Source organism: Erpetoichthys calabaricus, chromosome 3 (assembly GCF_900747795.2).
Source record: "Erpetoichthys calabaricus chromosome 3, fErpCal1.3, whole genome shotgun sequence".
NCBI lineage: Eukaryota > Metazoa > Chordata > Cladistia > Polypteriformes > Polypteridae > Erpetoichthys > Erpetoichthys calabaricus.
The window spans coordinates 276,214,928-276,242,291 of NC_041396.2; the positions used below are offsets into that span (position 1 = coordinate 276,214,928).

The following is a 27,364-nucleotide window of genomic DNA, read 5'->3' on the forward strand; positions in this document are numbered from 1 at the left end:
TAGTCTTGTATGATTTTTATTTTCATTCCAAGGTTGATAGCTTTCCTTAGTTTCTTAACAATTTCTCCAGATGATGCCATACTTTTTCTTTTCGTCGACATCTGTACTATTTTGGGGTTACAAATATGTAAAAAAAAAAAAAAAAAAACGAGGTTACAGTGACTGCTTGTAGGAATGAAACTGACTGAAAAAGTGCATAGCAAGCCTATAGTATGCTCAGGGCGCATGTCACTATTCACCACTGACCGACACTCAAGCTGAGAAAGGGGATTCCCCGAATTGCAGGTCGAAACTCGATTGGTCGTAAGTGCAAGTGGTGGTTAAGCAAATAGGTCGTAAAGTGAGGAGTACCTGTAAAGAGTATCTTTAGAAAATGACCTGTGCTTGTGGGCTTATTATTTGAAAGGGTTCGGCAAAAAAAAAAAACAAAAAGCATGTGCTGAGCATCAAGAACAACACCATCTGCTAAGTGCAGAATACGGAATGAAAAATCGAGAAAGACAAAGAAATGCATGCAATGGTCATATATGTGTTCAGAATTCAGAGGTAAGTGCGAGTTCTTACATGTAGACACAACTGGCTGAGAGTTTACTGTTTCTTATATCTAGTCTTTTGTTGTTCTGAAAAAGAAGAGCAACTTCATCTGCAGAATGTCAAGTGTGGATAGAGAATGTAAGAATGACAAAGAGATGCATGTGCATTAAGCACATCACAGAAGACTATTGAGTGACAAAGACTGAGAAAGAATGAGCAGACAGGCACACCCAGAGAAACAAAAAGTAATCTTGAATACAGCCTGATATGTTGTAGAAATTCAAAAAAGTCTAGGTTGTGGCAATCTGTTGGCCACTTTACTGGTGGACAAAAAAATTTACTGTTAAGAATTACACTTATACAAAAATGTTAAACTAATTAATAATGCTTCAAACTTTAAAATATACGTTATGCTTGAAAATATGGAAGAAAATATAAGAAAGATTAATAATTTAAAATGACCAGATAACCATATATTTAAAAAAAATTCAGAACCAGTTTGTTATAATCATTAAGTAATTCAAAGAAATACCTCAAACATTTCATTGTCTCGCAGTGGTCGGTTTGTCATCACTACACCGTTGTTGAACTCATCAAGGGGTCTTCGTCTCTCAGCTGTTTTGTTGTTGTTGCTCAGCTTAATGAGTGTGCCACATTTCTCATGAAAAAGCAGGGCATCGTTTGTCATAACCCCACCTATTGGGGAGATGCTACCTAGATTGGGTGCTACTGTAAGTGAAGCACCCAAACCTTCTGGAGGGCTGTTTCCCTGAGAACATCTGGGTACATCCATGGGTTCACTGACACTGTTGCTATATGCAGACAAAATGGCACTGTTCACAAAATCAGAGAGGTCCTGTTCACCAAAACCTTGGGGGCAAAACAAGATAACCTTTAGCTTGGAAAGGGTAGAAATAAAACTATACATCAAGGTTATTTTTCTGCCCAATAAAGGTTTCAATATCGATTTTCTATAATGACATGCCTCACAGACTATTTTCTCAAACTGCTCCTAGATCACGATTGAGAGTGAATTATTAATTATTCTTACCAAATTCTTCATTTCTAGTGTAAAAATATCATTTAAGAAGAATGAGATGACAGTTAAAATTAGTTTATCCAAAAGTCTAAAGTAAATCTGAACTAAGTGCCAAACTTAAAATAGTAGATTACTATAATTCTGTGTACCTTACCTATTGCAGGTGTTCAAGTTTAAGTTTACTGCCACAACTTACACCAAGATTCCACCAAGGACTAATGTCAACTCACCATTCTCTGTACCAAGGCTGTTTGGAAACTTGTCAGGCCGACTTTGGCTTCGAGGCAAAGCTGAAACTAGAGGACAGAGCGTGGTAATAAAAAGACTATTTGTGAATATAAAGAACAATGCATCAGTTTTTAACATTTAAGTGGACATGAATATTTCCATAACCATATCAATAAAAAGACACAGCAAGTACAACATTTTGAAGTTACAGAAGCTCTAAGGTCTTGGATGTATTATACCTTCCTGAGATACAGGAGCTGCTGCTTCTGCCTGCTCTTCACTGTCCTCGCTAGTTTCTTGGTCTGAAGGAGGTGGTTCAGAAGATACAACTGTGATTTGTGTGCACTTTCCATATAAGTCTATGACTGCCCAGAGTCGTGGGGGAAGTCCAGTGGCAGCTACACCACAGTCTTCTCCATTAACCCAGAGATGCAGGTTGCCTTGTGTGTCTCGCTGAATCCCAACTAGGTCCCCTTCGCCCAGCTGGTCCAAGTCCCTGCCGTATTCCTCCAAAATTGATCGACCATCAAGGAGGACAGAGTATCCTGAAACAATCCAGGAGCCCCCTTTTAGTCCTGTGGCGCTGCTTGGGAAATCCAGTGTAGCTGGGTCCAGTGCTGTCACCCCGATCTCTATTGAACCACTCCATGAGTTTACCTAGAAAAATGGAAACAATAGCATATGGTTAACTATACTTGTTTTACATCACTGACGATGGAAGAACATTGAGCCTTAAAATACAGATAGTTTTAATAAAGCAATGCTGAAGAGCTTGTGATTCTTTTACTGAGAACAGTGAGTGCAGCTATATTCACATACTAAAACTGGGATAAGGTCAGTAATCTGGTTAAAGCAGAAAACTGGTTTCTTACAAACCTCTGCTTTTTATGCCCAAATACGTCTCTGGAGTTCTCCTTTGGCAAAACACTTGAATGTTATTAAAATGTGCAAAAAAGAGTTAAATGTCATCATTGGCTTCCGTGAAACCAAAAAAACATTAATAAAACACAAGAAAATTATCACAGGCTTCATTCTATGTTTAGTCCTGCATGTGCTGTGAAGAACATCAATCTGTTTTGCACATCCTCGACCTGAGCCACCAATGATTCTTGGTATGAACACTGACTTCTGCTTTACCCAATATATACATCTATAGCAATTTCTGAAATACTGAACTAAATTATTTCAACCAAGATAAGGAATAATGTATTTGCCCAAGCATTTGCCCCAGGATATGTATCTTGTGGACACTTGTACCTGTGGCTGCTGAAAGAGTGTATGAAGGTAACACATGTGCAAGCAAATTGAGTGCAATGAACACGTGCAGACTAAAAAATCCTTAATTGTAACCCAGGTGAAGGGTTTACCTGGCCAAATATTTGGATTACTTGAGAAAGAATCTGTGTGTGTTAGCTTGGTTTCTCAGAGACCAATAACCCAGTGTCTTGCTATTAACAGTTAATTACTAAATTTATGTTGATCAGCTGAACATACAGTGCTAAGCTGGTCCTCTGCGGGACTCAACCACACAGCCAAGCAGAAAAGAGTGTATTGCTTGCAATCCAGTAACAGAAACATTTAAAAACAGTGTCAGTTTAGTTTTCATCCAGCTATTTGCTATAAATGTGTTGATATGGTGTGATCACAGCGACCAGTGTTCACACCAAGAATCATCAAAGGCTCGGGTCAAGGATGTAAAAAAGAGATGGATGCTATTTTACGGCGTAGCACATAAAGGACAAAACTCATTTATAACACACAAGAAAATGATCACAGGCTTCAAGCTTGTTTTCAGATTCACCATGGCCAATGATAACATTTAACTCTGTTTTGCACAGTTTAATGACATCGGAGCATTGTTGCCTCTCCAGAAGCATACTTGCGCATGTAAATGAAGGTTTTCAAGAAACTAGGTTTCTCACTCAACTAGGTTACTCACCTTATCCCAGTTTTGTGCCTGCACATAAATGTACTCAGTGCAATTTTCTTACACGGATGAGGTCATGTCTACATGAGTAGCGATGTTCTACAATATATTGCTACTATTGCTATTTTTACACAATAATATTATAACGGAAGTAAAGAACACAGAGAATGAACATCTGAAATCTCATTATGTCTACCACAGGAGATAAGAGGTTTAGGATTCCACTATCAAATGCAATAATGGAAAATGCTTTCAAATGGCAGCAAACAGATTCACAGCACCCAAGTCTACTGGGAAAAATATTAAACTAGCGGGTACACTTTCGTATAAAACACCATAGTTTGTCTGTGTTTGGACTCTTCGGTTACTTATGCTTCAATAAGAAAGCTATTTTTTTTATGAATTATAATACCTCTGTTCAGCTTCCCAGAAAAATAGAGATACTTAATCACAATATGTTAGTTTTGATTTTGTGCACCAATAAGTAACTGCCAGACTCCTGGACTGTCATTTGCATGTTCTTTTACTCCCAAAAGGAGTTGTAAAGCTTTATAGTAAGAGAGTCTTTAGATCAAGATACGAGGCACAAACACCCTAATATGTGTTCTTGGGCAGCAGAGTGGTACACTGGTTAACACTAGCTAAGTTTCCATCCAGTTTTTTTGCGACGTTTTGTTATCGACAAACAGAATATACGTAAAAAAAATGTGCGAAATTTGCTGTCTCCAGCCTGTTTCCATCAAACTGGCTTTTCATCGATAAAATGGTGTGCGTGATGACGTCATCCCCCCCCAAAACGAACTGTCGCATAACTTTTGTTGTATCGCGAAAAAAATCTGCCCTTGAGCCGTTTCCATACACAATTTTGTGTATGTCGCAAATTATCTACCTTTTGTTTTCCACGTTACACCCCCTCCACTAAACAAAGAAACAAAGAAATGGAGAGATTATTCAGACAGTTTTTTGAAATTTGCCATCTTACTGTTATTTCAGTTTCACAAATAATTGGAATTGTACATAATATCCGAAGACGACAGCAGAATGAAGCAGTTGCTTGTCTGATAGCCCTAGAGCTCGAAGAAAGTACCCCAGTGCGACGAAACCCACGGGTATGGGAGAGACGATGGAATAAGACCTTCTGGGAGGAGGTGGTGGAGAGACACTTCACAGAAAATCTCTGGCTGCAACATTTTAGAATGACACGGCCGACGTTTGAGATGTTGTGTGGATTCATCAGTCCTGATGTTGCGCCCATCACAGGTTGCCACCGACCACCGGTTCCAACCCAAAAGCAGATTGCCATCGCCCTTTACAAGCTGGCAACCTGCGCCGAGTATAGAGTAGTTGGAGAAACTTTCGGGGTTAGTAAAACTACCGTCCATCGATGTGTATATGCTGTGTGCACCGCTATTAAAGAAAAATTAATGCGGCGTTATATCAGACTTCCGACTGTAGCAGAGGCCAATGAAATTGCATACCGCAATTCCTTGGTGCATCTTGTGCCACAGATTTACGGTGCGCTGGATGGCACGCATGTGCCTATTCTTCCCCCGACGGAAGGCTACCGCGATTACATTAATCGCAAAGGGTGGCCATCTGTTGTTCTCCAGGCCCTTGTTGATGACAGGTGCATGATACGAGACATTTGCGTTGGCACTCCTGGAAGTGCCCATGAGGCAGCTGTGTTTGCAGCATCGGATCTGTACAGGTGAGCCTACCTTTCAACATCCCTTCTCAGTGCGATAACAACTGAATTAACCTGCTTCCCTTAAGGTTTTTAATTAAAACTGAAATTTGAATTAATACAAAATAACGACGTTTAATCAAAAAAAAACTCTCTTCATCAGACCATGAGAACCGCTCCGCCATTCTCGTTTTGATTGCACGTGATGAAAATGTGACACATTTATTTGCGCTAAAGCCCTTTTTTCCGACAAAAAGTGTTTCCAATGTAGTTTTTGCGACATCTGAAGTATCGATATGGAATTTATGCGCTAAAGTTAAACGGAAAAATATTATGTCGACATGTACAACATTTTATCGATAATTAGCATTTCCATCAGCTATATCGGTAAAAAAATTTGAAGCGCTAAATATTTTTTCGCAAAAACTCCTTGGATGGAAACCTGGCTACTGTTGCCACATGGATCCAATGGGTCTGATCTTCCTGTGTGGAGTTTGCAAATTTTCCCTGTGTCAGCAAGGTTCTTCAAACCCCAAGTAGTCTCATTTTTCTTCCAAAACCCCAAAGATAGATATGCTAGGTTAACGGGAAATTCCAAATTGGCTTTTTGTGAATATGCATGCGAGTTGGCCCAGGAATGTGCATGTACCTCATCAGGGCTGGTTCCAATGATGCTGGGACAAGAGTTTAAACTGTTAGTATATGACTTCATACAAAAGCCGAACAGCCTTCACAAATACTTGCCTGCAAATGGCTAAGAAAACATTTTTTTTCCTGGGGAGCATGCAACCATTAACCTGAAAGGATCAGCTTGTCATCAATTATTCACTTAATCCAAGGTGTGTAATGTTTCAGTAGCCTCTGCCAGGAATAGCTTTATTTTACAGAATTATCTTAAATGCAAAAAGCAATTTTGCCTGAGTGTAATGGCAGAGTCTAAACTCATGGTATAAATCGCTGAAGCTACACTTTTCTCATTTTGAGCAGGCAGGTTTCTGAAATGGACTAGAAAAACTGGATTTGTACTATACTGACACAAGAAGGGGCACATTTCACAAGAAGGAAAGACTTACAGTGAAGTGATAAACTTCAGATTAAAAAAAACAAAAACAAAAATAAACACAGGCAGTACAACAGTATCTGATCACACCTAGGTAAAGTAATACCTATTAGGCATGATCCTCAAGCTAGTGAAGAGCACCAATTTATTTCTAATTAAATGCTCTACAAATCTAATAAACACAAACACCTTGCACCTTTTATAACCCAGCATGACTCAGCAATCAACATATCTTTTACACTTGACAAAGTGATAAAAAAATGGGAGTGGGTACTTACCATTTTAGTAACTTCAAAGAAGCAGACAGGATTTTTTAAATATACAAATGAACTCCATTATATCAGATAAATAAAATACATTTTGTTTTAGTACAGTGTATTTCTTGATTTAGAATATTATCTTGAGATGGTTCTCACTGTGAAAGGCATAATTTAAAACAAAATTGACTGCTTGAGTGCCATGATTATTGTGGATGTTTTTATAAAGGAATAACTAGTTTCAGATGACTAGCGTGTGCGTGTGTGTATACACTACTTGTCAAAAGTTTAAAAACACCACAGTTTTTCCAGTGTTTCTTCAAATTTAATCAGTTCAAAATGCAAAGAATGACCTAAAATGGTGAAAAGGTAAGGAGTAAACCGACAGAGATTTTAATAACTGTAGCTTAGCAAAAACTGAGGAAGAGGAGGTTGGGAGCATGATCTGAATGAAAAAAAGAAATTTTAGAATATTACAAATGGGGCTTCTTCAGGGAACAGCTAATAGGTTAAAAACTACAGATGTTCTGTATCAATTAAAGTAAATTAGGCCTTGTAATTTGAAGCAAACAATTTGCACAGGTATCTCTGTTGATTACTTAAATACCCTCTGTCTTAAAGAAGAGTTGAAACAGACTATTACTCCACCATCTACACCCTAGAAAGTTGTAATTCCAGTTTATAGCAGATAAATAATGCATCTTCTACTGAAAATATGTCAACATACACTACTTATTATAATCTAAATAAATCAAAATGTTTCAACAATCATGGTAATTTAATCAATGTGCAACACTACCCATAGCAATGGTAAGGATGTGCACACTCCATAGTTTAGCAATGATATTAATGGAGAGATATTATTAGGTTCTGTTTAATAATTTTAGACCCAAGTTTGGACCCAATTTGTTTTACTGTGCAGTCTGTATCTTTATGTATCGTTAGGTAATTTGCCAAATTGTAATTGTATTTTACCTATGAACGTGGTACAGCGCTCTAAGCCTGCACTCAGTGAAAAGCACTATACAAAAATAAACTGAATCAAATTGTATTAAGAAAGGAAACAGTCACTGAATTACCTACATCAACAACATCAGGTTTATTATGCTCCCAGGGTGTTTTTTTACAACATGAACTGAGGAGTAAACTAGAGAAATAAGTATAATCAGCGATTTCTCCAATCAAACTTCCATGAGTTTGTTAATAAAAAAAGGGTAGTTTACTGTAACATTCTAAAAACTATTACAAGGATTTTGTTCAGACCATAGATATCTATATCTATTATAAAAAAAAAAATCTTGGAACAAGACGAGAATTTTTCCCGCGATGAGACGTGATCTTTTGAAGACAGACAGACACTTTCATGTCCCGCAAGACGGTCAAGTCACGTCATACTTACAACCTTTGGAGGGAAGTCCCGTGATACACCATGCAGAGCAGGTTAGAAATAATGGAAGTAGGAAAATTTGAAAGTCTCAAAAAAATGAGAGTAAAGATCGCATTAGTGTAAACAAACGGAAAATATTACTCGATGAAATAACAGAATAGCGAAAAGCGATTGAATAGTGTTTGAGGATGTCTGGGGGAGAAGAGAGACAAGGCAGTGAGACAAAAGGACAGCTGCTGTACAGGTTTTTAAATGTTTGAAACGTCGCACAAAATGTAGATCATGTGGCATGGCAGCAGCAGGAAGCCAGCAGCTGATCAAGCAAAGAGGAGGTTAAAAAAAAAAAAAAAAAAAAAAAACAACAATTGTTATTTGTTTCCCATTGTATCACCGTTTTAAGAGGGGTTTCAGAGGAGCAACCGCGTCTTTTTGCAAATTTTGCTCATGTGTATTATTAACTCTAACAGCACCGTAAGGGATACATCTAAACTTTGTGAACCTGTCTGTTCTCCGACTGCTGTAAACACCATCCCTCTTACCACACAAGCTACTCTCTTTCTCTCTCAAGTAGAGCAGTATGGTAAAAAAGTGCTAAATGGGGAGACGTAACTGCTGCTATTAAGTATAATAATCCTGTCAGCACTGTAAAGAAAATAGTTTCAAGACCATTAAATCAACATAAAACTTATCAACTTGCAAGTTCTTTTCTAAGAAAATTCCCCTAAAACTACATATTCAAGTTCTTCAACAACTTTTGTAAACCTCTCCAAAATCACTCACTAATATGACTGATCTGTGGTCCAGAAAAACCTGTGAACCCTACCTCTGCATATTTATACATTTTAACAAGGACTGGGAGCTGAAATCAATATTTTAAAAATAATGATATTTTGAACAACAGACTGACACCTTTTTGTGCTATCATTGAGGTTTTTTTCATTAAATATAGTATATGTGTAGCCTTTAAATAGTTTTTTTGGCAGGATTGTGTTTTCACAAATACCTATTGTGAGTTTGGAAAACATTTAGTAAAATGCTTGCAGGTGCCTTTGCCTAATGTTTATGTTATGCCACATCTTTTAGTCTGTACATTCTAGTTCACTGTATTTTTGTATTCCTGTCTTCAGTTGAAAAACTAATTTTAATGAGGTTTTACTATACTGTTTATTATGTGCGCTGACAGTTCCGGAAGTATATGTTTAACAATATTTTAGCAAAAAAGCCTGCATTTTGCATGTTTTGTGCATACAGCTGGATATCGGATACATGGTTTATATGACATAATTAAGGTGTTTCCTCCCCCTCCCCAAGGAGACTATTCACATTGTTTGTCATTCTACAGCAATTAATGGCTTCTATTTTTATATAAACACACATAAATACAGAGTATATATATATATATATATATATATATATATATATATATATATTATAAAAAGAAATCCTGTACCCTGTCCTGATAGTCTACGATACGTGATCATCTCGGAAGATAATTTAAAGACCCGCGAGACGAAAGAGACCTGCCACGGTGCGTCTCACGGGAACACAGAACGAGAGTCTTGCCAGACACACCCTACTTACAAGCAATATCAAAAAATACAAATCAGTAGTGTAAAGGCAGTCATGCAGCACACACAGCTTCAGGGCTCTCAGTGCATATAAAGTGTATAGGGTCAATACGGTAGAAATGAATAGGGTAGAAATGAAACGTTGATGATTAAACGAAGAAGAAAGAAAAGCGCAGAGAAAAGACACCCAAAAGCGATGGAGAGAAAAAAATGGGTACAAAAAAAAGTAAAACATCATAAACATGTTAAAAAACAAGGGGGCAAAAAACACACAGATCAGGTGAGAGATAATGAAAACAGTGGAATTCAAAAGACGCAAAAAAAAAAAAACTGAGGCGCAAAACACATGCAGAGCAAGATACAGAATATGAAAACAGAAAAAAAATAAAGTGTCAAAACAATGAAACTAAAGATCGCATTAGCGCAAACGGCCAGAGTTATTTATTACAATGAAGTGCAATCCACAATGGCCAGAAATCCGGAGATTCTTGAAAAAAATGCCACCAGCTACATCGGCACAAGATATTCCAATGTTTGTAAGTAGATTGTATTATCAGAAATTATTAATTTTATTGAAAGAACTCGAAACAGTATTTGGGAAAATCCGAGCATACATTTACACGATCGAATTTCAAAAACGGGGTTTACCTCACATGCATTTTATTGGTTACTTTACAAAAAAAATTATTAACTGCAGATGATGTCAACATTTTGTCTGTGCTGAAATTCCAAACAGAGAAAGCTATCCTGAATTATGGTACAAAGTCATTAAACACATGTCTCACGGGCCTCATTTAAAAGATTCAGCATGTTGGGACTCGAAAGAAAAAAAAGTGTTTAAAAAAATTTCCAAAAGCTTTCGTTCAAACAACAGATATGACTATGGCTGGCTTTTCAGACTATCGCCGAAGAGATAATCATCACGAAAAACACACTTATCACGGAAAGAAAGATGGAAAAATTGTGATGATCGATAATTCAATGATTGTACCATATAACCCATATTTACTAAAAAGATTTGACTGTCATATTAATGTTGAGTGTTGTGCATCAGTGATGAGTATTAAGTACATCTACAAGTACATTCATAAAGGACATGATAGAGTACAGGTAACTTTATCGAAAGAACAAGCACAGAACGAAGTTCAAGCATATGTAGAATCTCGATATGTTAGTGCAATGGAAAGCGGATGGCATTTAATGGAATTACCAATGAACGGACAAAGTCATTCTGTCTACCCGCGAAACCAAATACACGCCCTACTTACAATCTATGAAATAGGACAATAGGCAGCAAAATATTCAGTCTTGTGAAGGATTTGAGCACACACAGATCCAGGGCTCTCAGCGCATAGAAAGCGTATCAGGTACGTTATAAATGAAATGTCGACATCTAAGCGAAGAAGAAAGCAGCGTGGAGAAAACAGACTCAAATGCATTGGACAGAAAAAAAGAGCAAAAAAGAATAATCGAGGTGCAAATTCAGAAAATAAGGAAAGTAATTAAACTTAAAGTAATTAAACACTAAACACATGCAGAGCAGGTTGGAGACTATGAAACCAGTGAAATTAGAAAGGCTCAAAAAAAAAAAAAAAAAAAACATTGGCGCTATACACATGTGGAGAAAGTTAAAGGATATGAAAGTAGGAAAATTAGAAAATATAAAAAAAGAAAATAAAGATCACAGTAGCGCAAACAAACAAACGGCCTCATTTAACTATGCACCAGTCTAACTTTGGCTTTGCACAGTAATTACTACACTATTGCACCTTAACACTTAATTCTTAACACTTAATTCTACTTTATTCACATAATTGTACATATTTATTATGTTCTACTGTACTGTTACCTTTCAATCTATGACTTTTTGTTAATCTAACTGATATTCTTCTAACTTTGCACAGTTTTTGATAAACGGATCAGGATGCATTTCACTGCGTGTTGTCCTGTATAACTATGCATGTGACAAATAAAGAATGTTGAGAATTTCAAAAACGGAGTTTACCGCACATGCATTTATTGGTTACTTTGTTCATGTATACATATTTATCTGTCTGCTTATTTAAAAAGCTACATTTACCCCAGGAGTCAAAAACGTTCTGTCCAGCCCTGTACAAAAACCTAGACAAAAGCTGGGGTATCACCTTGGTAACCCCATGTACTTTTGGAACTGTGAGAGGAAAATAGCACGACTTTACAGACAGGAGTCCAATGCAGAACTCTACTTACTTTTTTACTTTGTAAAAAAAAATGATTAACTGCTGATGATATAGATCATTTTGTCTGTGCTGAAATTCCAAACAGAAAAACCTGTCCTGACCTCATTAAAAAGATTCAGCATATTGGGACTCACAAGATTACAAATATTGTTTTTACAGAAGTTCTGAAATAAAAGTGAAACTAACGAAATAGCAACAGTTCAAAGAAAAAAAAAATCTTAAAAGTGTGTATCCGGAAAACCAAACACAGGGGTTTGCGAGCGAAGCCCCAGTATATATATATATATAATATATATATAGATTATATATAAAATACTAAGCCTAAAAGTGCAACGATCTTATGTGACTTTTTATGTCACGTTTTTTGTCACGCTTTAAATCTGCCTTATTTTAAAACCTACATATATATATATATATATATATATGTTTGGTATCCTTCTTTTAGAATTTTATCAAACTTTAATTTGATGATGTTAGATTTTCACATTTTTATTCCGTTTTTAAATTATAAACTAAAAAAATATGAAGAACCTCACGTCCTGCGAGACGAGACTTTGTGTGAAGTGATTTAACCACGCTCGGGGCTGGAAATAAAAGACAAAGAGTAGGACAGCTGCTGTACAGGCTTTTAAATGTTCGAAGCACCATGCGAGATGCTGATCACGTGGCACGGCAGCAGCAATAATGTAATTACTCTGGACCTACAGGCTGTCAAACAAACGAACCACACACCATGGTGCAGCGTAAAGGGGCTTTGTCTCGGACGCTGAAGTCCGATCCCCGAGAGGGGAGCAGTGGAGTGTGTACGCCTGATGAGCCCAAATGAGGGTGAAACATGTGTTGCGTACTCTTTGCATTATTTGACAGTAAACTATGCAACATATATATATATATATATAAATATTATACATTATATATACAGTAATCCCTCGCTACTTCGCGGTTCACTTTTCGCGGATTCACGACTTCGCGGGTTTTTAAATACAAGTAATTGCCCGCCTATCGCGGAAGTTATGTTCCAGACCCATCAGCAACAGGAGAAAATCCGCGATATAGAAAGACCATATAAATAAACATTTTTATAGTTCAAGCCTTAAAATACCCATCCCACATGCTTTAAACACATGTAAACTTATAAAACACACTTTGTTAATACATATGATATGTGGATGTCGGGCTAAGGATATGAGCAACATCTCACTATTATAAAACATTTTAACTTCACGCAAGACAAGACAGTGAGACAGTAAAATAGGTGCTGTACAGGCTTTTAAATTATTGATACGCAGAGCGACAAGCAGCACAAAGCCGGCACAAAGTCCACTTCTCCTTAGCGTTCATTCAGCTCCCCACCCCCTTGACAATGCGAAGTGGCAGGAGCGTACTGCGCCTCCGGGGAGGGGGGTTTGAGCGAACGTGCGTTCAGCCCTCACACACCCCCACTCCTCCTCCTCCTTCCGAACGCGCAGAGCGACAAGCAGGCATTTTGGCAGAAGCAGCACAAAGTCCATTTCTGCTCAGCGTGAGTTCAGCTGCCCCCCTTCACAAAGCGAGTGCAGACACATTGACGTCTGATCGCTGCGTGCAGTGTGCACTGTTGGTCTGCGGTGTTTAAGAATGTAGAAAGTGTTTAAGAGCATAGGAAGTGTTTATAAGAGTGTGTGAAAGGTTAACAAGAGAGTGAGAAAGGTCTATAAGAGTGTGGGAAGGGTTTATAAAGCCTTAAAATATGTATAAATAATAAAATAAATATAGGTCGCTACTTCGCGGATTTTCACCTATTGCGGGGGGCTCTGGAACGTAATAGGTGAGGGATGACTGTATATTAAACTTTTTTCTCTTCATTGATGCATGAACACATGAGGTTAAAAATGAAAACACGATTAAAAATTACTACAATCTACACTGGATAACATATAATAAAAAAAAAAAAAAATTGTGCAGATTATTCATTTAAACAAAATATATTAAACACAAGTTAAAAAGGCAAACAATTGCTTCATCCAAAAATAAAATTAAGTGTCTCAGTTCAGAAATTTGCTTTGTGGTGTCACAGCTAGCTGCTACCTGACAACTGCAAACATGGAACCACTGAGTTACAAAGACACTCCCCCACATATCTTGGTGAGCCATAAAAGGAAGAATGCCCTCTCACCACTTTGTGAAATGGAACAGCTTCTAAGCTGCAATGACATGCTACTATATGTGTGCAACATCAGGCTAGTTCTATTCCTGCCACCTCTCCCACTCAAGCCTGGACTTCTACATTCCCCCCATCCTCCAAGAGGATGGTTCAAGTGGCAAAGATTCTCCAAGGACCAAAGCTGGAGAACTGCAGATGAGTCATTCCATTTCAAATAAACAGATTTTACAAAATGCTCCCAAGTGACCATCTCTGATATGCTTCATACTTTCTAAGAATAATGGTCATTGTACCCAATAACTAGTGAGCCAAATTTTAGAGTTGTATGTTCATTAGTTTATGAAAAAGGAAAGTTTTAAAAAGGAGATGCGGCATAATTTTACTGCAGAAATGAGTGCTATATGATAATGTTCTTGGAGTCATAACTTTTGAACTGTTACTGCTATATGCATGAAACTTTTCATGGATTGTTCTTTAGTATGAGACGTCTTTAACTTTTAAATAGTTAGTCCACAGTTGCATATGTGCTAATTTGTGCTTTAGAGCAACTTTGGCCCTGTATATCTCCAAACAGATTTTTCAAATTTTGATAGGCATATTTCAAATGCATATTGCTCATTGCATGATAGTCTACCATAAAAGAAAATTATACCATGGGGAAAGAGTATGGTCTAGTTAGTAAATGCAATATATTTATTAAGGTATCAAACATGCCATGTTTTACTACAAAGAGAAATGCAAAGTACAAGGGCATACTATGTATAATCTTAAACTTGTTTAGTATAAGTGTAAAAATGGATCAGTGAATTCAAATATGTATTTTATGTCAAAATAGTCAATGTTTAACTCCATCATATTATGCTAACCCTAGTCCCACAATTTAAACAAACTGTAAAGAAGTCATGTGTATATTAAGAGTTTGAACAATGCACAGATTTTTTCCCCTGCATCATTTTAAAATGTATACTGCCTGCCCATGTAAGTGGTGCATTAATGAACTGTTAAAAGTTTCAACTATTGGGTGATGCAGAACACTTCTAATATGGTAAATATGGTGCACATTTAGGACTTTTATCGTCTTTTCCATAGGCAGAACATAATCAACAGCATCACTGTTATTTACAAAATGCACATTCTTTGTCAGACAAAAATTAAAAATACTAGTTGATTGTGGAACAAATAGCGTTATTATTTCAGATTAACGGACTATAAAAGTGCACCTCATCCAACCTACAAACAGCTGAACCACACACACAATAGTAGTCATTGCTTGAGAAAATGACAGGCATACTCTGTAGATCACTTAAGGGCAAGGCTGACTTGACTTTAAGCTGGCCCAGTGATGATATCTCACACATAGTCAGTTGAGTACAAGAATGTAGGCATTTAATTTTAGTACTGCATGAGGGGTGCAGGGAAGCATTCAGCTTGTCACTAAACAATGAAACAGTTTATTGTTTTTGCTTGTTAAAACCAATACATACAGAGATTTTCAAAGCTCCTGTTGCCTAATTGCCTATAGCCACAAGCAATACCTTGAGCTTCCTGCACACAATCATTAGAAACAGCAATGCTGTCATCACATGTTGTCAACAGGCAACCAGCTTTACATCAGTGTTACTGATATGACCACTAGCTGCTGTTACCTGCTCCCCTACTTCACTTTGCCAGCTGTACTAAGGAACCTTCTGTGATATTCTTCTGCAGTAATTTGTCACTTGCTTAAGTCAGAAAGTAGCTCACATAGTTGTAGCTGCACAGACAGCAGTTGACCTTTAGTGGGCAGCTATTCAATGATTCCAAAATCAAACAGCCAGTAGAGGACTTCATCCAGCCATTTTACGCACTTTAGAATTGCTCATTACCACGCTGTACCTCTGTATTTTAGCTGGCTGTATGGTGTAAAAGATAGAGGATGGCCCCTGAACTGTAGCAGGCCTCTAAGAGCACTTCTCCGTTTTGTGCCCATTTCTTTGTCTTCTATATAATTTTTTTTTTTGTTTTCGATTACCAGTCTGTAAAGCATTTAAAAAAGAACCAATTCTAACAATGTTTGGGAAAGATTTCTACTTAAGACTGTTATCACCTTTGGTATTCAACGGGTCCGCAGGAAATCCCAGGTACTTGACCAGCTCTGTTCCAGGACATGCTGCTATCAACCTGTTACCCATAATGTCCTGTGTACTGCTAATCTTCTTATTCTTTCTGCTGCTCCCGTTAGGGGTTGCCACAGCGGATAATCTTGTTCCATATCTTCCTGTCCTCTACATCTAGCTCTTTAAAACCAATACCTGCATGTCCTTCCTCATCACCTTCATAAACCTTCGCTTAGGCCTACCTCTTTTCCTCTTGCCTGGCAACTCTATCTTTTAACATCCTTTTCCAAATATACCCAGGCATCTCTCCTCTGCACATGTCCAAACCAACACAATCTCGCCTCTCTGACTTGTCCCCCAAACGTCCAACTTGAATTGACCCTCTAATGTACTCATTTCTAATCCTGTCCATCCTCGTCACACCCAATGCAAATCTTAGCATCTTTAACTCTGCCACCTCCAGCTCTGTCTCCTGCTTTCTGGTCAGTGCCACCATCTCCAACCCATATAACATAGTTGGTCTCACTACCGTCCTGTAGACCTTCCCTTTCACTCTTGCTGATACCCGTCTGTCACAAATTACTCCTGACACTCTTCTCCACCCATTCCACTCTGCCTGCACTCTCTTTATCACCTCTCTTCCACAAGTACCATGAATGCCTTCTAATGTGTTTTATTGAAATCTGGTTCAAGAATACAGACACACAGACACTGAAATAGATGGATTTGTATGTGAACAGCAAAACAAACAGGCTGAATATTGAACTAATCACTGTCAGGCTTCGTCCATATTACCTACCACATGAGTTTAATCAAATACAATCACAGGACTGGATTCTAAAAAAAAAAAAGTGTGAACACATACAAGGAATACAAGCTTTAAGCAGATGAACTTAACTTTTTTATGAGATTTGAAACCAATGATTTTAGTACCCAAGATGTACAGGTAAAAATACCTGTAAAAATACAAGAAATACTGCTGGAATGGCGCTTTATACAGCTGAAGTTAAGAACTCTTTGCAGCTGGGTAAAATCCAATAGGGAAATGGGACCTGATGGAATATCCAGTCAGCTTCTGAAGACCTGTTTCCATCAGCTCTCCATTTTTTAATTTGTCCTTTATCAGGTCCCTGAGCTCTTCTATTACAATAGGGCTGTGTAAACAGTCAATAATTACCTCAGTGCCTAAGGTTTCCAGGCCAAACAGTCTGAATGACTATAGGTCAATGTCACTCACATCTATTCCAAACAAATGCTTTGAACACATAGTGAAAAGCATGTTATTGCAAAAGACAAAGTCATTTCCAGATAACTACTAATTTACTTTTAGAGCAAACAGAAGCATAAAAGATGCTCTGCTGGTTATCCCACATTAAATTACATTATTTCTTAAATATAACATTAGCTTCCACTGTTGTGCTGATGACACCCAGCTCTATCTCACTAGCAAACCTACTTTTTCCTTTCCACCCTCCTCACTTATTGATTGCATAGCAGAAATCAAATCCTGGTTTTCTTCAAATTTTCTTAAATTAAATAGTGACAAGACTGAGGTTCTCCTCATTTGTTCAAAATCAGCATTATACAAAACTAATAATTTTTCCTTTGCTATTGATAATTCCTGTGTCTCCCCTTCCCCACAGGTTAAGAGTCTGGGTGTCATCCTTGACAGTACTTTATCCTTTCAGTCCCACATCAATAACATCTCCCGGTCTGCGTATTTCCACTTGTGTAACATTAATCGTATTCGCCCCTCCCTCACTCCCCACACCACTGCTATCCTTGTTCATAGCCTTGTCACTTCTTGTCTTGATTATTGCAATTCCCTTTTCTTTGGTCTTTCTCGCAAATCCCTTTATAAGCTTCAACTGGTTCATAATTCAGCTGCCCGCATCATTACTACAACCTCCTCTATTCACCATATCACTCCCATCATGCAGCAGCTTCACTGGCTTCCAGCTTAAGTTCTGCATTCAACTCAAATTTTTTTCTGTTAACTTTTAAGGCTATCCACAACCTTGCTCCTCCATATCTGTCTGACCTCCTCCATGTTGCCATCCCCTCCCGTACCCTTAGATCCTCTTCCTCCATCCACTTGACTGTCCCTTTCATCCGTCTTACCACTATGGACAGCAGAGCATTCAGTTGCTCTGCTCCCCAGCTCTGGAACTCACTACCATCCGAGCTTAGAAATACTGAATCATTTTCACTTTTCAAATCTAAACTTAAAACTCATTTGTTTAAGACTGCTTTTTCTCTTTAATTACAATTGCTCTGATTTTAAATTTTTGCATTTTAGTTTTATTATGTGAGTTTTATCTATTGTTCGGTGTCCTTGAGTGTTTAGAAAGACGCCTATGAATAAATAAAATGTTTTATTATTTTTATTAAATCTACATTTTTCTCAATAAGCCTGGTTCATACGTCAGAACATTATTTCTGGATTTTTCTTCAGCGTTGAGTATCATTCAGTCTCACATACTGAGAAATTGAGAAGTATGAATGTTAACCCATTAATTACTTTATGGATTCGGGACTTGTCTTTCAACTTGTTCACAAAAGGCTGTGTTTTATTACCATTACTGTATACATTGTATACAAGTAACCCAAGAGAGATCAATGACAACTGTCCCAATAACAAGTATGCTGATGACAACATGCGGAGGACACATATCCAGGGAGAGTGAAAGCTATTATATAATTCAAGTGGACTATTTGATAATCTGGTGCAATAAGAAATCTTAATCTGAATGTCAAAACGATCAAAGAAATGGTATTTGATTTTATTTCTGTTTGAATTTGTACAGCACTTTGGTGCAGCTGTTTGCCGCTTATTAAGTGTTCTTATAGATAACATAGATAACAAAGAACATATATTCTAAATGCAATCAAGGTTTAGTTCTCCTCTGTAAACTCAAGACTATTTAAAGTGGAGAAGAATCTCATGTTGTCCTGTTTATCGCAGTGTCATCCAGTTTATTATCAGCATCAGATTCACAGCCCGGTTTAGTTGTCTAACTAAAATCTGAAAAAGCTGCAGCAGATTACCAAATATTCATCTAAAGTTCGAGCTGACACAGATGATTTGGTAAATCCACACCAGAGAGCAATGCTGAAAATACTGAAAATCATCTCAATCTGATAACAGACACCCATTACATGCAGAGCTAACTTTAGTAATGAGAGAGGACAGTCAATTTAAAAACGAACACAAATTCCTTTCTTCCAATGCCATATGACTTTTTAATAAGGTATATTAAAAATAAAAAATTAAAAAAAAAAAAATTCCAGAAGTGTATAGATTTCATGTGTATCATGTAACCATTTTTAAGTAAATATGTACTACCAAACTGCTAGAAATAATAATCGTTTTTTCAAATTATGTATATGTAAATATTTTACAATTTCTGCATTAAGTTTTAACCTGTCTTATCTACATTTGTCTGATATTGAATACAACTGGGAAGGGAAACATAATGCCTTTCTGTGTAAACATGAATAAATAAAAACCTTCCACCTTAAGCCTACAATGGGTTCCAGTTGAATGGAAAACATCTTGTGAAATACCTCAATGCAACTGTGCAGAGACTAGACTGGTGGCTGTGATCTCGCACATTATGAAGACCTTGGAAAAGCGAATATTGGCTCACTTGCACCCCCTGGACAGAACAGCACTGGACACCCTGCAGTATGACTATCAGGACCAAATGGGGTGTACAAGGCTGAATAGAGCCTACTTTCATCTGGAGAAACAGGGTAGCATATGAGGATATAGACCTTCTATAGTATATTTAACACCATACAGCCCAAACCGCTAGGGGCGAAGTTCCAATCAATGAGGTTTAATTCTACCACGGTGTCCTGGATAATGGACTACTTTTAGACAACAGTTTGAGGGGTTTAAGAGCTGTGCATCTGACATGTTCATGAGTAGGCACAGGTATTCCACAGGGAAGTCTGTCACACTGGGTGCAGGACAACTGTCGTTTCCTGAATTCTGCCTATTCCAGGAGCTGATTATGGACTTTGGGGAGAGAACAGCAGAGGCACTACTAATACCCTCAGTATTAACTGCACTGCTGGTGGAGAGGGTGTACAGTTTCAGATACCTTGGTGGTCTACAACACGAAGGATATGACCTGATCCAAGCACGTTGGCACCTTGGTGAAAAAGGCGTGGGAGCATCTCCACTATCTCAGATGCTTCAGAGATTTCAGGCTGCCCTCCCAGATACTAAGGGACGTCGATACAGTACATCCACCATCAAAAGTATTCTGACTGGAAGTATCACCAACTGGTTTGGAAACAGCATGCAGGAGGACAACAAGGTTCTGCAAAGAGTGGTTGTCTCAGCTGGACGCATCACTGGGTGTGAGCTCCCTAACATCCAGGACATTTATACCAAGCAATGTCAGACAAGAGCAAAGAAAATTATCTGTGATACTAACCATCTTAACAATAGCCTCTTTTATGTGCTGCAGTCATGTAAACACTACTGCTGTCTAAAGTCCAGTTCAGAAAGGCAGAGAAGGAGGTTTTCCCCACAGTCCATCCACATAAGTATCTAGAATAATAAGATGCACTATTGCAAACTCTCTAACATGCCCTAATTGAAACTCAAATATTATTTACTTAGTCATTATTTATTATTTGTCACATATTTATAATTCTTTTAATGATTTTTGAATATTTAAAGTCATGTATTGTTACTGACCCTTTATATTCTTCTTGAAGGCACAATCATTAGAGCTGAGCAACTAAGCATTTCACAACTTATTGTGCTGTATGTATAAATTGTATGTGACAAATAAAATTAGATTTTTATCCGATCTATACTAGTTACATTTCTCTTTACCGCATACATCTGACTTTAGCTACAATACTGAATCATTGTCATCTAATGAAATTTTCTGACGACACAGCCATAGTTGGGTGTATCAGTGGTAAGCAGAAGAATGAAAATTGGACAACTGAGTAGTGCAAATTGAACCACCTGCATCTCAACATTAGTAAGACAATTGAGATTATCGTAGACTTCAGGGGGGTCAAGCTCACTCTGTCCCTTGTTCTCATTGAGAGTGAAGATGTGGAAGTGGTGAGGACCTCTGGATGCATCTGAATGACAGGTCTGAGGGGAGTACACAAACTGAGGATGTACACAAAGTAATGATCCTTTCACTTTTTCACACCGACATAAACCTTATGATTTTTACTTCCTCTATAGTGAAGTTTGAACATCTTCTTAGCATTCTGCCATAGGCCTGCAGTGACTGTGGTAGGACAAGTCTGAGGACCTCATTAAACTACCCAACAGGTAATAGCGATGGCCAGTGTGTACATAGTGCAGGGACTTAATCAGTGCAAACTCAAAAGCTAAAGTGTCTTTTATACTTGACACATTATTATTGACCCTAGCATGTGGACCCCTCATGATGGCAACCAAGTGCCTTCTGAACTTTCTAACCACGCAGCCCAGTGGGCGTCAACCATGCATGTGTTAGACAAGAAAACATGCACTCAATGGAGGAATAGTTGTGTGAAGTGTTACTATCCGTGCCTAAAAAACTGAACATTAAAAGTACATTGGCAAATGTCCACCAATTCATGGTGAGAAATTGCCCAGATCTTGGGCAAAGATGAAAGTTTGTTCAGGCAGAAACGGAAATATCAGCTCAGATCGATATATAAAAGGTAAAGAAAAAACTTTGGGGGGAAAGCTGGGGGATTCTGAATTGCTCTGTTCTGCACAACTAACACTTGAACTATAAACTGACCAGGATAAAAATCCTCTGTGCATGACTGCTAAACAGCTGACTGCGTCAGAGTATAAACAGGCCTTAAGAGGACGCGAGAAATGCTCTCTCTTAAAAAGAAAATAAAAAACTTAGAAAAGTGTCATGTCTTTTGCTGAAGTGGGCCATAAGGTCAGTACAAATGAATTAAGCATTTGCACAATAAAGATGAAATTTGTGGAAGTGTTATAATAGCAAAAGCATCACTAAGTATTCTAGAGATGATTTAAAGTTTATGGGAGGACATGCATAGATTTTAAGCAAATACAAAGGCATTTTTACAAGGGACTTGAGCATCTGCAGGGAGTCCTGGAACCAATTCCCCATGGATAGCAAGAGATGACTGCACTGTGCCAATGACTGATATCCTGTGCTGTAAAATTGTAACTTTTAAGTGTCTAACTGTAATCACTTTACATTTGGTAAATGTCTACACTTAATCTACTTTTATGTAATTCTTGTTATATTTACATTTGTACCTTTTTTGTCTTGCTACTGTTACCCTGCAGTTTCTGAATTTCTATCTTAATCGTTATCTTATTTCAAATGTCATGACAAATTACACCACATTAGGGAAGAGTGTTTGCTATGGTGAAGAAGAAACAGAGATGTTTGGGGGAAGAAAGGAAGTGATACCTGCATACATGGCAGATTTTTGAATGCAGTGAAAAATGTTGCACAAGTTCCAGAAATTAAGGTAGACAGCAGAATAGTGGAAAAATTAACAAAACAAACTACTCCAAGACCTTAGAAAATGGTTAATGTATGTATTTATGACTTTTTACTACTTGTGAATTTTCCCTTGGGATTAATAAAGTATATGTGTGTGTATCTATCGTCCACAACAAAGAAATAATAACGTTTGCTTCTGCATTCATGCTGTAAAAGGATGTCAGTTAAAAATGTCATGTTTCCAAGCACATATACACCAAAGAAGGAAAAAATACACACACATAAATAAATGACAACCGTGCATACAGACATACACGCATTTTAGAAATCATTAGCCTTTTTTTTTTTTTTTTAGTTGTTGCTTCAGAATTTAGATCACTGGCAAAAATAATTACCAAGCATTTTCCTCAGTAATAATAAACTCACCTGAAATCTCCAGATATAATGGAAAAAAATGTCATGTTTATTATTATTCCTAATAACTGATATAAACATTAAGTTTAAAATGAAATTCTGGCAAAAAGAAAAGGTGGGATGCTTGACTTGGGAAAAAAATATGATGCAGATGAAACCAGAATTGGCACAGATATTCTGAGTGTTGGAAGAAATGTTCTCAAAATGATGTCAGTAGTTCAAAAATAAACTTAACTAATCGTGTTACGTTATTTTCCTTATGTAGTGAAATGAGCATACTAAAAATACATATACAGTCGACCTCTGATATACGACCGGCCTGACATGCGAACAACTTGGTTGACCAACGTCTTGCGTTATGACCCAAATGCGGTCACGTGTATCCACTTGTGCGATTGTAAACAAACAGCCGAGAGCGTTTATAAGCATCAGTCGGAGCCCAGATACATGTGTTTGTGGACGTAATTTCGGTCAGTGCAGTGATTTATATAAATTATTTTGATAACTGCAAAGGAAGGAAGAGAAGGTAACGAAGGTAAAGAAAGCGATCACAATCGAAACGAAGAAGAAAATTGTGTGGAAATATGAGAGTGGCGTTCGTGTGACCGATCTCACTAATATGTACAGCATGTCGAAATACACCATCTTGACAATTTACAACGAAAAGATTTGTATAAGGAAGCTCCTTCCAAACAATAACCACCTTCCATTTCATTCTCCTCCTCCTTCCTTCCTACAAGCCAAAGATGTCAACTTAAATGGTGAGTACAGTATGAAATTGTTGTTTCTGGTAGGCTAGACACTTTTTATAACTTTTTGGTTAGTACATTAGAAAAATTATTGGTGTTTTTGGTAAATTATGCACATTATACAACTCTTTTTTATTAAAAAAAAGTTAAGTAAGTGTTTCTGTGGGAGGTTCGGAACACATTAAGGGCATTTCCATTATTTCTTATGGGAAAAACAGTCTTGACTTACAACCAACTTGAGTTATAACCAGCCCTTGCGAACGAATTGAGTTCGTAAGTCAAGGGTCCACTGTACAATCTTCAAAGTGGGCACATTATCTGAATGTAACAAACCTGTCAAAAGAGCAATGTAATATATATATATATATATATATATATATATATATATATATATATATATATATATATATATATATATATATAGTAAGGTTTCTAAACTCGTTTGGGACTCCCCCCAAAGGGAAGACATGCCAAAGAGCATCCTGAAGTGCAATTACCGCATCTATGGAAGACATTTTATCAGTTACCGGGGAAACCGCAGGCTCCCAACGCGGAAGCAGCTCGCAGCTAAAGCAGATCTGAGTCGATTGCAGTCGCGGTATAAGCGCTTGCTGTCGATGGGTGATGCAAAGAACATTATGAGTTCAGGGAATGGGATTATTTGACCACTAACCCGGCAATGACCCTTCCTGATTGCTGTGTCTGTGTTTAGGAGAATTGTAGATCCTTACAGTAAATAACCATGCTGTTTCTGTTTCAAGATGAATAAAATTTGGGGCGGAGTGGTGGCTCTGAGGCTAAGGATCTGTGCTGGTATCCAGAAGGTTGCCGGTTCGAATCCCTGTCACTGACGAGAGATCCTACTCTGCTGGGCCCTTGAGCAAGACCCTTAACCTGTAATTGCTCCAGGGGTGCTGTACAATGGCTGACCCTGCGCTCTGACCCCAAGGGGTATGCGAAAACAAACAAATTCCTAATACAAGAAATTGTATAAGGCAAAATAAAAAAAAAAAAAAAAAGTTGGTTTTGCTAAAGTACTGAGACTCATCCTCGTGTTTTGGGGTGCAAGACAGGGACTCACACATCACTGTATATAGATATATATATATAGATACATATTGATATAAATATTGAGGCAGACGACCAAGGACCTTGCCCCAGCGGGACGCCTGGAGAAGGGAAGGACCGGGAGAGGGGCAATATCTTTCCCAGGGTGCAAGAGGGCAGCCCCCTTGGATTACATCAGGGCCACGGATTGGGAGCTTGGAGGGTCAACCATGTTGGGGTCCGTGGCCACCACCAGGGGGCGCCTGGACATCTCCGGAGCCTTGGCATGCGTGCTGCCTGAAGAGGAGCTGGCTTCATGAGCAGCGCTTCCGCCACACCCAGAAGTGCTGCCGGAGGTTAATTGGGAAGCACCTGGAGCACTTCCGGGTGCACTATAAAAGGGGCTGCCTCACTCCATTCAGGAAGCCAGAGTCGGGTGGAAGAGGATGGAGCTTGCGAGAAAGGAGTGGAGGCACCAGGAGAAAAAAGAGTAGAAAAAGGACTCAGCTGTGTGAGTTTACTGTGGCTGTGTTGTATAAATAAATGTGTGTGTTTTGGACATCTGTGTCTGGGCATCTTTCACTATATATATATATATATATATATATATATATATATATATATATATATATATATATATATATATATATATATATATATATATATATAAAGACAGAGAAAGCACTCATACAATAGAGAGGAAACCTGTACATCAGTACAGTGAGTATAACTATAAGGTTTGTATGTAATCTGTCTAAAGGCATTGAAATAAATATATAGTATATATAAATTACTTGACTATATATCAAAAGCTACAGTTAATTTGCTACAGCTATATGTAGAGCTAATTTAAATGCTCTGAGGCTGAAACTGTGCTAATTCCATGTCAGGCTATATCTATAATAACTGAAAAAAAAAAAAAAAAAGACATTCCATTTAAATGGCAACTGAAAGCTTGCCTGAAGTGATGTCCTGGCATTCTTCGTCCCAGGCCAACAACATACACGGAGTCGGGGCTTACTTGGTTATTTAAAAACTCTCTCTGCTCATAGGGAAAGGACAATATGCAGTATAGAGTTGAATGTACATGTAAAAAAAGCTGCATATAACTACCAAAAACAAAAAAAAAATGATTAGGAGAGTGTCCCAGGAAAAGAAAGTATCATGTCAACCTGTAACAGATGCTTAAAATAAAAGATTAACAAAATAAAAATGCTAACACTAAGATTGCATCAGCTACAGCAAAAGTAAAAATGAATAATTTGGCAGCACTAAAATAATAATAATAAAAAAACTATTTTGCAAATTACTAGACTGACTAGTTTTTCCATCATGCACTTCTAAACCTGATAGTTGGGGTTGGCTGGTTGCAATAGATATGTAAGTAGCATACACAGCCTACTGCAAAAAAAAGGCCTCAAATTTAGTTCAAAGTTTTTTGTTCCAACTAGTTTCACAATTACAAAATCATTTAGTTCTAACTGATCTCATTGATTGACTGGTTCATCATTTTTCTTCTCTTATTTTGTAAAAGTACAGTAGTGTGAGATTTATTTTTATACAAAATTAGGAAATATTTGCATTTTTTCCATATCTTTAAATAGTTAACAAAGTTTTTTCTTTTACTAATTTACTTCTTCTGTGGAGCTTGCTCCCCTAATTGTCTCTGAATTATAAATACAGAACACACTAGTGCAGACAACTTATTTCCAGAATTATCCATTTGCCACACAAAAGTTGTGAACCACTGGGCCATCTTGGTCTTAATTGAGAGTTTGTGCTGTGATACACATAACACAATTCATGAATTGAACAAGTGTGCTACTACAGTCACAAAATTAGGCTTTGGGTCCTTCTCGTGGCAGCCACTTGCCATGGCTGAAAGGAAAGGCACAGTGGTGCCAGCACAAAACATTGCTGACAGGAAAAGAAGTACGGTGTGCTCTACTAACAGTGAAACACATTATACAGGCCAACTGATTGTTTTCGCTGCAAGTGTCAGCAATACTATCCAGGCTCAACAGAAGGTTAAACAAGACCAAACAAGTGGAGATGCAGGCTTTACCCATTGTGTTATTGGTCTTTGGTTTCTTTGCATGGTGAATAGATTTGCTGCAAGCATGGCAGAATGACCATGGACACTGTGTTTTGTGAGAGACTCATGAGCCACCGGTTTTCAAGGACAAGAGGCCCGAGTGTTACTAGTTAATAAATAATGCCATAAATGACCAGAACATTAAAAAAGAATAAATAAAAACAAATTCTTGCTAAATTTGTAAAACTTTTGCATAACCAGTTTGCAATTTTGGGATTGATACAAAAATAACACAAACTGGGAAATAAGTATTTGCTTATTTACAGGAAGAGTCCAATTAAAATACTGTACAATATTTGGTTAGAACAAAAACCTGCATGCATGTTGGACGGGCAGGACTGAACTTGAGAACCAGTGTGGTACATGACTAGCAAAATTAGTTAAAAATATTAGTTAAAATATACTATTTTAAGATTTCACAAAAACTCTATTTAACACTAGAATTACCAAAGC

General features: G+C 37.6%; 1 protein-coding gene across 4 annotated transcripts in view; it reads right to left on the reverse strand.

Annotated features, from left to right (window-relative positions):
- Window positions 1–27,364, reverse strand: part of neurl4 (neuralized E3 ubiquitin protein ligase 4) — a 113,858-nt gene that overhangs the window by 73,737 nt on the left and 12,757 nt on the right. For all 4 annotated transcript variants that reach the window (XM_051925430.1, XM_028798364.2, XM_051925429.1 and 1 more), the window contains exons 2-4: window positions 2,041–2,458; window positions 1,804–1,869; window positions 1,067–1,404 (exon numbers count right to left, since the gene is read on the reverse strand). In XM_051925430.1, coding sequence (XP_051781390.1) covers window positions 1,067–1,404; window positions 1,804–1,869; window positions 2,041–2,458 — 822 coding nt within the window. The remainder of the gene's footprint in view (window positions 1–1,066; window positions 1,405–1,803; window positions 1,870–2,040; window positions 2,459–27,364) is intronic.